General features: G+C 47.5%; 1 protein-coding gene across 1 annotated transcript; it reads left to right on the forward strand.

Moving 5' to 3' along the window:
• Positions 1-829: 829 nt before the first annotated feature.
• CLDN1 (claudin 1) lies at positions 830-11,099 on the forward strand. The gene is made up of 4 exons (XM_008493320.2): positions 830-1,159; positions 8,941-9,105; positions 9,260-9,344; positions 9,656-11,099. Exons 1-4 carry the CDS (start codon positions 937-939, stop codon positions 9,816-9,818), a joined length of 636 nt encoding a protein of 211 aa, XP_008491542.1. The 5' UTR covers positions 830-936; the 3' UTR covers positions 9,819-11,099.
• The last annotated feature ends 283 nt before the right edge of the window (positions 11,100-11,382 follow it).

Consider the following 11,382-nt stretch of genomic DNA (forward strand, 5'->3'; position numbering starts at 1 on the left):
AGTAGAGTCAAAAGTTTGGATGTAGGGTCCTGGCAGCATTTGTAGATGGACGATGAGTGTTTGCTCAGCTGCCTCTTTGAAAGCCTTTTAAAATCTTAGTCCTGATAATTTCTGTTACTTATCTATTGTTTTCTGTGCAACAGTTTATTTCCACGTGTGCTGCGTGCCCAATGGGATAGGCTGGGGAAGGTGGGTCACACGGCCACCATCAGGACAGGTGGGACCGGCACGGCCGTATCTCCAAGTTTCCTGGCCCATGTGCTGACTCAGGGAAGCTGTCTTCACCGAAAAGGGAAGTTTATAGCTGTTGCTGTTGCTATAAACTGTTAAGAGAGATCAACAAGCAGCAAGACCGAAGGTCAGCGTGGGTTCGAGCTCGCAGTGCCCCCAGCCCTCGAGAGGAGACCTTCGAGCACAACCAGAGCACCCTTTGGAGGTGCCAAAGCATCCCCTGGGGGACAGAAAGGGCTGGAGGAATCTCCCACCAGCCGTTTCGCCAGAGGCAGGGTGGGCCCCAGGGGCTGTGGGTTGAGGTGAAACCTTGATGCAGGGGGTGACTCCCCAGGGGGGAAGCATCGGCACACACACCTCCCGGTGCTGTGCCCCAGGGAGGAGGCGGGAGGACTGGTATCAATCAGGGCGGCTCCGCCGGTTTCACCGCTGGGGACGGTGAGGGGCGGGGAGGAGAGGGGGGGAGAGGGGAGGGGAGAGGTGAGGGGCCGCGTTCCACCGCGGAAAACCCCGCGGGGCGGGGCGGGGGCACGGCCGGCAGGGGGCGCGCTTTGCGCGGCTTTAAATGCTGCGCGGGGCGGTGCGCGGGCGGCAGTGAGGTGCGCGCAGCGGGCAGCGGTAACTCCATTCCCCTCGCAGCGACCCTCCGCCGGCGCGGAGCAACCCCTCCCCTTCCCGGGTTCCCCCACCCGGCTCCGCGCAGATATGGCCAGCGGGGGACTGCAGCTCCTGGGCTTCGTGCTGGCCTTTTTAGGCTGGATCGGTATCATCATCAGCACCGCCATGCCCCAGTGGAAAATGGCATCCTACGCGGGGGACAACATCGTTACTGCCCAGGCACTCTACGAGGGGCTATGGATGTCGTGCGCCATGCAGAGCACGGGGCAGATCCAGTGCAAGGTGTACGACTCGCTGCTCAAGCTGGAAGGTAAGTCGGGATTGGAGGTTTTGGGGTCCCTGTGGAACTGGGGGCGTCCGTCCCGTCGGGGTAACCCATCCCGCCACATTGTCGGCCCGGTTGGGGTTAAGGGTACCGGTCCCGTTAAGGTGTTGGGGCCGGCTGAAGTGCCGGGACTGGCAGTGGCAACCCTGTTGTCTCTCCACGCCCTCACCTAGTACCTGTCCCGCTTGGCTGCGGGTGCCATCGGGTCTCAAGGTCTCTGTCGCGTTTGTGCGAGGTCGCCCATCGCCCCGTCGGGACTCGGATGCGTCTGGTCTGGTGTTGGGGGGGGTGGCACAGTCCGCCAGGTGACTTCCCAGGGATTGTCTTAAGGGCCAGCCGGGGGTCGGCGGCGTCTGCTAAAGTGTAGCCTTCGGGGGCGGGGGGCACAGCGGGGCAGTGCTTAGGGGGCTGCTCGGCCCTCAAGAGAACTACCCGAAAGGGAAGGAGTCGGATTCTCTACGTGTATTCAGGAAAACGCAGCGACTGCTAACGAGACCGTGGGGCTGCGTAAGTTCAGGCAGGGACTGCCTTGTGGTGGTCGTGGCTCAGCAGGCAAAGCTCATCAGCGGTGCTGAAGCGGTCATTTTCAAGCACGGATCTGGTTCTTCTTGGGTTAGACTCTTTTGTTCTCTGGGAAAGTCGCTGCTACGCCCGTGGGGCTTTCAAGCAAAGGGATGGCAGGTGAGCTGGACTGCAGCCCAGGTAGCTTTGCTTGTAGTTTTTTAGGCAGACCAGTGCATCAAGGTAATCTCTAGGTTTCTTATCTTGTCCTGGGACGGCGAAGCCATCTCAAGCATGCAGAAACCATGCTGGGGTGTCACCCCTTGCTGGGGTGTCACTCGGGCCGTCACGCCGAGCTGGAGACCCAGCGAGTGCCGTTTGTAAAGCGCTGCTGCACGTAATTTATGTTGATACGCAAAAAGGTTAAAAACAAACAAAATTCTCAGTCTTTTCTCTCAGCCTGAGTCCAGTAGTGCCCTGAAACAACCTCATCCCTCTGCCTGCCTAATAAAATAATAATTACCACTATGGGCACCTTCTCTTTTCCAAAGGATTTGGCAGGCAGTCTCGCCTAATCCTAGGACCACCGGGAGTATCCCCAAGTTAGGTTGCCACCAACCCTACCTGTGTGTAACAGAGGTGCAAATTGTGCCTTTCAGGAGGGCAGTGCACCCACTTAGCACTAACATAGTGCAAGGCTGTGGATAATCAGGGCTGGGCTAAGCTCACAGTCCCCGGTGATTTGAGTAGTAATTATGTGTAAAGTCAGCTTCCAGCCTCTTATCTCGCACTGGGGGTGGGGGGCGAAGATGCAAGCAGGGCCGAGGAATCTCCAGCCGCCCCCTGGATGAGTTGCGAAAGGTAAACTTTCCTCGGGAGGGGCTGTTTAGCCATTGCACTGTAAATAAGCCCTGCCTGCAGAATCGGTTGCAGGGCCTGGCTTGAACAGGCTCCTGAAAACTTTTCCCCAGGACCTTCACCCTCCAGACCTGTGCCATTCAAGGCTGAATGCTGTAAACCAGCTGCTCCCCTCACCTTTGTCCTGCAAACAATAAGGGCCCTTCTCTTCCAGGGCTACAAGGGAGCGGGGTTTGAAGTGCCAGGGATGGCGGCTGAGCGTATTAGTGGCTTTTTGTCCTCATACAGAGCCCCTGGTCCTGCAGAGCTTGCCAGAAAATGCCCAGGAAGCCCAGGAAACCTCAAGGGACATATTTCTCCTTGAGAAATTCAGTGAAGGGTGACTAAAGGACTCCTTATTTTCTTGTACCTGGCTTGCTTAACTTGCGTTCCTCCTTCCACTTGAAAGCAGATCATCCCTACAGGCATGCACCTTCTTTGCTGGTTTTCTCTGAGTGGTCTCCTTTTGAGGTCTTAAGTCCACATAGGCTTGGTCAGGAACCAGTAGTGCCGTTTAGGGTGGTCATGTGAAAAACCCTCATTCATACACAGTTCAATAGCCACACCCTGGGACAGGTGCAGCAGGAGCTCTCATGGCATTCGTTTATGTCATGGTGAAGGTGATTTAGCTATGTGGACAGAAAAACTTCCGCCTTGGACACCCTTTCCTGTCAGAGCTTCACAGGCTCAGTGCTGTGAGCCACATGGCAGCCTCATGTGCTGATGAGAGAGGCTCAGATCTGAGATTACTGTGTCCCTATAGTGAAACTCATCACACTTGTGGCAGTTCACCATTGTGGGAATGCTGGGAGGCTTTGCTAGCAAGTGTTTTGGGTGTCTGGTAGCTACTGCCGTTCTCCTGGATGTGTTGGTGTTCAGCTGCCTGGAGTGATGCTACACGTTGGAGGTGGGGTTGGCACAAGCTGATGGGCACCATGGGCCAACTGAGGCACATCCAGCTTCCGGTGTGGCCACACTGCTGGAGTGGACCCATGCTGGCACTTCTCCCGTAGCTGTGTTCAGCTGAGGGCTTATGTCAGTGCTCCTATTCAGGCAATAGAAAGGCTGTGTTTTGCTGGCTTACGTGAAAAGCAGTACGTGGCCACATGCAGACATAGAGGCAACAAAAGCCACCCTTGCAACAAGGCTTTGTTGCACAGCCTCAGCATTGTTCTTGTAGCCCTCCAGCATCGTCCATGGAGCTTAGCTCAGCTTTGTGCTCCTCAGGGGGATGGTCTCAGACAGGAGGGAGAAGAGCTCCTGGTACCTGTCTCTGGAAGCATTCAACCTCCTCGAACCACGTTCTCCTGCTCAAAGCAGAGGTGGATCTGGGTCCTGTCTAGGCTGTTTTGGTTGAAGATTCTTGCCACCCTGTTTGGTTTTGCTGGGAGAGGTTCTGTGCCGCAAGACAAGCTGAGACTCATCTAGCACTAAATCACTAAAACTAGTACATCCACAATGAGCCTTTGTGCCTTAGCCCAGAAAATAAACAAGGGTTTGGATGCCCTCTGGGACAAACTGCATCACTGAAATGTGAAATCTTCCCTCCTACATCTTTACCAGCCCGGCTGAGCCTGTTCCAGAGGCTGGGGAAGATGATGGGTGGGGGGGAGGAAGGGTTCATACTCGGGTTACTGTTGCTCTGTCCTGATGGTGGTGAGGTGGCCTAGGGAGGGAGGAACAGAGCTTTAGTAGGAGGGACAAAGGTGTCCAAATAGTTCATCACTCCCCTCCATCTTTAGATCTGAAGTAAGCAGGTAGAACCTGCTGGTATCTGTGATTTCACGTGGGTTAAGTGTTAATTTGCTGCCATATTTCTCAATCCCTGTTCCTTCCTCATGAAAAATCACGATCAAGTGATAAAACACAGGTTCACTTGCTCTGCTTTGAGAAGTTAGAGGGTTACTTGGAATGCCACCAAGGCTGTTCCTGTGTGGTTCTGTGTTGTGTCTGCAAGAGGGGATGGGAGCCTGTTGCAACACATTGGCTTTATTGCTCTACAAGCAGGTTCTAAGCAGCTTTAGTAACTGGTGTTATTATGTGTTACTAAATCTCTTGGTAAGGGAATATCCAGACTTCGTGGGAAACCAGGCTGCCCAGGTCTCCTCTGACCAGGAGTCTGGAAATGGTGGTGTTGTGTGTGTCCTGTTGTACTGTCAAGCTGTTATTTTCTCTGCTGATTAGGTGACTGCAGCAGGGCATTGCACCTTATTTGCTTTGAGGTAGCAAAGTACAAGGCCACTTAGGGAACTTGACTCTCTTGCACTAGACATGCGATGAGGACTTAGCCTTCCTACTGGGGCAAGAAACATTACCCTGTCTGAGCCTGTGTGCCAACCAGTTCCTCTGTACAGTCTTCTGGACTTGTGGAAAGGTGCTCTGAGGGAGTCCAGAATGGAATATATGATGGGGATGCAGGGGCTGGTAAGGGGCTTAAGCTTCCAAGCTACCACAAGCAGGATTTTGTGTCCATGCAGATTGACTACAAAGTGTGGTATGTTTTCTGGCTGCCTTGCTAAGACCATTTTCTTGCTTGCTGCACTGAAGTAATTTTCACAGTCTGCCAGGGCAGAACAGCACTATCTCGGATCCTGCACCTTCAAGGAGATTTCAGCTTTCATGTAACCCCAGTGGGAAGGCTTTGAAGGCTGCTGATTTCCCTTGGGAGCTGGGCAGTGGAACATGCTTCCTACACTGCAGAGGTGCTTGTAACTCCTGGGGATCTTCCCTTGCAGAGATTAGAGAGGGCCACGCATCATCTGTTTCACCTGGATTCTGTCATCACTTGGTTGTGTAGAAGCCCATAGGAAGGGAAGAAAAGTTTTAAATGCAAACAAGACTGTAAATGAGCATCCCTATCAGAAAATAATCTGCACACAGAGCCATTACAGCAATTATGTATTGCAAAAATCCCACGGCACTTTCCCAACAGCTTTTCTATAATGTAGATGTTATAAACAGAATAAATAAGGAAATGTGATGACAGAAAAATAATCCCAAGCATATACTGGTAAAGTCTATTTTTTTGGATATAACTAAGCAGCTTTAAACAATTACTTCTGTCAGGTAATGATAGTTGTAGGAAGAAAAAAGTCCTACATAGTCTTCATATAAACAGCATCCTGTAGTTTGTATCCAAACCCACTAGCAATAAACTAGAGGTATTTGTTGGCAGGTTTTTAAAAAGTAGGTTTCGTTATGTGAAAGCGTTGTGATGTATGCAAGTCTTTTGTCTGTGTAACTTTTATGGACTTAAACAGTATTTTATAGCTTGCAGAATTCACATCAGTCACTCTGTAGTTTTAAGCCTCTTCTTCAGTACTTGCTGTTTTCTTACTGTAGGCTTTTCAGGCCAGGTTTTTAATTACTAACCAGCAATAAAAAGGCTTGGCTTCCGTGTAAATAGTGGTTTATATTGACAAAATACTGTTGCCATCTGACAGCTGTTGGGTGCCAGGCCAGTTTGTCTTGCCTTGTGCAGGACTTTATTTTTTTTTTTTTCTCCCACGAGCTTCTGAGACTGCTTGGGACTTTATGACACTCTCAGAGTGTGGTGTGGGAGGCTGCAAGCATTGTGCTACATGTCCCTTTTGGTGAGACAGTCCCAGCAGCAAGGATGGGGGGGAGGGGAGGGGGCTTAAATTGCTTTAGAGTACTTCTGCTTGTTGTCTGTGGCCAGTCCTGTTTAACAGGCTAAGGCAATATCATACATCTATCATTTGGGATTTTTAAAGGCTGGAAAGGCAAGGCCCACATGAACAACAGGATTCTATTGAACTAGCTTTCTCAGCTTCTGGATGTGCAGCTTCCATTGACAAAGTGGTTGTTGATGAATACATAATAACTAATAGCTTGTATGATTAACCATCCATGTATTGTACACGTTGCAAAAGGAGTAGGAAGACAAGAGCAGCAGTTTCCCAGCGTGTGCACAGGGCAGCCAGGCTGGGTGGAGGGAGGATGGTTGGCTAATAGTCATGTCACTTTAAAAGTTCGTGAGATAAAGGGGACAGTCTGTTCTGCAAATGCTCCAACCTGTTTTTCTGTCCTCCTGCAAGTTTCCAAAATGCCTCTGTCCTCTTATGCCGTGGAGCCATAAAAAAGGGAGAGGTGAAGACACTGGGAGATATCCCTCCAGGGTCTGCTGCTGAGAGCAGGTGGCCCTGGGAAAGGCTCACAGTATTGCTTTTTGTTAAGCTGCTTCTGTAAAGTTGTCATGGCATGTGCCCAGATAATACTTGTGTATCTTGCGATTTTTCAGCAGGTTTCGTAGCTGGGTCTTCTGAGGTTGCTTTTCCAGCACCTTCCTGTTTGTCCCTTAGTGTCCTGTGTTTGAAGGCGAGAGGTCTCTTCCCATCCTTACACGTAGTTTTCTAGTTGTTAGTTCTGCAGCAAGACTTGAACTCATCTTACTGTAGACACTCGATTAAACAGATCTGGTATTTCTGCAGGAAATGTACTTCAATGTACAAAGTATGAACTAGTGTGTATAGATAGACACAGGCTCTCTTCAGTTGCTGCTGTAGTGCACAATTTAGCCTTAAATGTGGTTGCCTGAGTGATAAAGTATAAAGTGGCATAGCTTCTGTAAACAAGAAATTATTTTTTGAGGGTAATCTCTAATATTGGAGGTACTTCTCTCAAACTGTTTGGATACTGCTGTTGTGATAGATGCTGAAGTGATACATGGCTTTGTAAATGGCACATTTATAAGTGGTTTTCTGCAATTAATGGAACAGATGGGTTTTGATTAACACCTGGGTGATGCAGAGGTGTCACCTTCCCCTTTGGAGTGAGAGATGACATTTAGCCAAACTGATGGTGGGATTTGTATTTTTTCTGAAGAAAGCAAAGTTTCTTTTCTTACAAAAGTGCCACCTCATATTACTCTGAATATTGCTTTTTTATTGTACTATTTTAAAGTAACTTCATAATCTGCTTTCACATCAATAAGGTGGTTGGTCCAGATTGTTTTAGAGCAGAATTAGATCCTGATAGTCTGTTTCTTGAGTCAGTCAATAATTTTCCTGCATAAGCAGTGCAATGGAGTGAAGTGTGGTATTGAAGCTGCAGATGGTAGGTGTGCAGCTGTGCTGCCATCCTGGCTGGTATCAGATTTGAACTCGTGTCTGGGTTTCAAGTCAAAGAGCCTGTTGTTTGTAGCTCTCATCACCAGTGATGAGTGATGAGTTTGCAGGTGCTCTGCTGTAGGCTTAAATGTTGCAGCTGCAGTTGTCCAAGCTTGAAGTGCTTTGCAGAGTGAGAATCCAGTTAGTGTGCTCTCTGAGCACTGAGCTCCAGACTCTGGTGCTACTTCCCTAAAACTGTACCTGTGTCACTGCTAGATAACCTTCTGTATCGGGACACTTTTGCCATGGTTTACAGCATGCTCCTGGAAGCTTATTCCTTTGAGTAACCAGCCCTGTTTGTTCCCAGATCTCAACAGGAATGTATATTAAAATCCATGGTGTTCAGACAAGCTCCATTTGCCAGGCAATAAAGCTCAGGCTCTTACTTCACTATTATTTGGGTGTTTTGTCACCTGGTTTTTTTCTGTGAGTAATGACTTATATAATTTTCTTTTTGTGTAAAGAAAATGTGAACTGAGTAGCTCACGTCCAGTGGGTTAGTGTGACTGCCTTCAGATGAGTCAATATAAAGCTAAATACATAGACAAATGCAACCCTTGCCTATGGGAGGCATCATCCTATGTTTCAGTTGTTCAAAAGCACAAGAAGGTCTTGAAACATTTGAGTATCTTTGAGGATGCACTAAATTTAAGCAGGAAAAAACCCAAAACACCCACTTGTTTTTTCCCTTGACTGGGAAAATCCTGTGTCTGTTGCAATTGTATTTTTTTTGTACTCTCTGGGATTCAAACTGGATTAATCGAAAAAATATCTAAGGTATTTGTATGAGACAGGCCTTGGAAGTGTTGAGCAGTAAAGGGGCCTTGCTGACTGCTGTGGGACTATTCATATGTATGGTGCTATTCATATTTAAACATCTGCCTAAATGCTTTGTCAAGGTAGGGCCTAAATCTGAATAATTCTTTTGATAAGGAGATATGTCCTTCCAATTGGGATTCAAATGATCAAGAACAAAAGATGTCTCAGGGCAATTCCCAGGTCATTTCCTGCAGAGAGCTGCATGCCCCTGTTTGCCATGCATTTTAGAAGAGGTTGAGGCTCCTCTGATCCTGATGCATGACAGTCTACCAGAGCTGAAAGCTGGAGAGGAATGTCTGACTTGCTTGTGTGCTGTCTGAGCAAAAGTATTTAGGCAGATGATTACTGAATCCAGTAATTTACATTTCTCTTTGTATCTTGAGTTTTCTTTGTGGTAATGCCACTCCTGATGTCTTCTAGGTCATCTGCAGGCCACCCGGGCTTTGATGGTGGCTGCCATACTCCTGGGCCTTGTTGGCATTTTTGTTGCTGTGACTGGTATGAAATGTATGAAGTGTATGGAAGATGACCAAGTGAAGAAGATGCGGATGGCTGTCTTTGGTGGGGTGATCTTCATCATTGCAGGTTGGTAACTACCGATGTAGTTAAGTTACAGCTCAGCTTCTCAGGGCAGCAGCTTGACATCAGTCTAGGTTCTGCTACACACTCGTTTTTGCAATTATTTTGTTGATGATTGATAGTTTTTCTTAATACTAAGGCATGGCATTGTTCTCCCCAGGTCTGGCAGCACTGGTGGCCACATCATGGTACGGCAACAGAGTGGCTCAGGCCTTTTACAACCCTTACACCCCTGTCAACACCAGGTACTGACCCATTTAATATGACACTATAGCATAGCATGAAAAATGCTCCTGGGGCTTAATTTTGAGTAATAGTGGTCCAAAACAAAGTGGACTTCCTGAGCTAGTTTTGTTGACTTCAGACTGTGCAGAAGGAGCATTAGAACCAGATCTCATCATCCGTGTAGCTCTTAAAGCCATAATGTTTGAGCAGCATTCCTGTCAGAGACCTAATGGCTGTGACTTCTAGTTTTCCTCCACTAAATGCTTAAAACCTGGTTATAATTCAGAAGCATTGCTTCTAATACTCACTTTGTTCCTTGTTTCTCCCCCAGATTTGAGTTTGGATCAGCTCTCTTCATTGGCTGGGCAGCTTCTTCTCTGGCCATACTGGGGGGATCCTTCCTCTGCTGCTCCTGTCCACGGAGAGAAACTTCATATCCACCCAGCCGAGGCTATCCAAAAAATGCCCCCTCCACAGGGAAGGATTATGTATAATGAAATAAAGAAGAGGAGCCACCAGCACTGGTAGTGAAAGAGTTTTGGAGAGGACAATACAATGCCGCTGTCCTGAGCAGAGTTCAGACTCTAGGTTCTGCCTTCCTCTTCTCCCCAAAATGTGTATATTTTTGTAATCCTCTTTGCTACTGGACATAACTTCTCCTTTTCTCTCCCAGCCCATGGAGGAAGGCTAGCCTAGCTTCATAGGTATTGCCACTGGAAAGATGAAACCTCCAAGCTTGGGTTAAGTTTAGTATTTGGGAGTAAAAGGGAAAATGATACTGTTGTGTTTTGTTTTTTTTTTTAGATGGATGTTGGTGCTTTTTTAGTTTTTTTTATTTTAAAAAAATAGATGGTAACAACTCAGTCCCATATCCCATTAAGTTAGAGCCCAGTGTGAGGTGTGTAGAAATTAAAAGAAACATGCTATATACAAAGTGATGAAACCAATAGTTTAAGGGGAAACAGAATTTTAGGGAAAGACTTTACATATAGGAATGTTTGAAGGAATCTAAAATGCTCTTGTACTTGCTGTGTCATCTTCAGCACCCCCCTTTCTGTGCAGATCTGCATGACAAAGGGTCAGGCACAAATTGCAGTGACTTAGATTAAAAATCTGTAACTATCCATGCATAGGCTGTTGGCCAACAGAGGTGGCTTGGCTTAACTCGATGTCATCACTTTTTTTTTTAACAAGGTCTTGTAGGTTGATTGTATCTGAGCCAAAGGCTGCAAAATTGTGACTACAGAAGTTAGCAGGCTCACAACACAGCTGCAGGTTCCCCTGGTGCCAGGGAAGAGATGAAGTGATTGCTTTCTGTCTTCACTGGGTGTCTGGTGAGGCTTTTGCTGCTGTTCCTTAGAGTGCTGCCAGTGATTGCTTCTCCATGTTGCCACCCTGGTACCTAACTAAGCTTGAAGCTTTATCTCCCCTTGTATTCCAGGCCACCTTTTAGCAAACTCTTCTATTTCCTTGAGTCTTTCTCATTTTGGGCTTAGTTACTGATCTTGATTTGCAGCTACCTGTGTTTTAACCAAACTAAATGCACTGCTGCTCCCTGATGTTTCCCCAAGGATACCTCACATGTGACCATTTGATCTTTTTTTTTCCCCTGTAAACACTTTCAATGATATGAAGGCAAATCCCAAGGAAACTGACATAAAGGTTATGGCATTTTCTTCTAATCCAAGTTTACCAAAGAGGAGGAAACAAATATTTTAAAGATAAAGCCATCCTTGCATATAAGGTAATCTTTAAAAAAAAAAGAAAAAAAAAATGCAGCTGGCCAAAGGTTCCCAACCCTTCCTCTGAAGCACCCAGTCAGTCACTTGGTGTTTAACTAACTAACTGGCTGAGAATACTCAAACTTAAATCTTGTAATTCCTAGAAGAATGGCACCAGTTCTCCAAAGCTCAGCCTTGCTTTTTCTACAGGAGGAAACTGGTTGCTTCTGATCAGGCTTTATAATTGTGTATGTGTTCAGATGCATCAGATTTCTTAATTTGCTCCTGTAGGTAGGGAGAGCCTCTGGGGCTGAGCAATGTACAACCATGGTGTTGG

Source organism: Calypte anna, chromosome 9 (assembly GCF_003957555.1).
Source record: "Calypte anna isolate BGI_N300 chromosome 9, bCalAnn1_v1.p, whole genome shotgun sequence".
Taxonomy (NCBI): domain Eukaryota; kingdom Metazoa; phylum Chordata; class Aves; order Apodiformes; family Trochilidae; genus Calypte; species Calypte anna.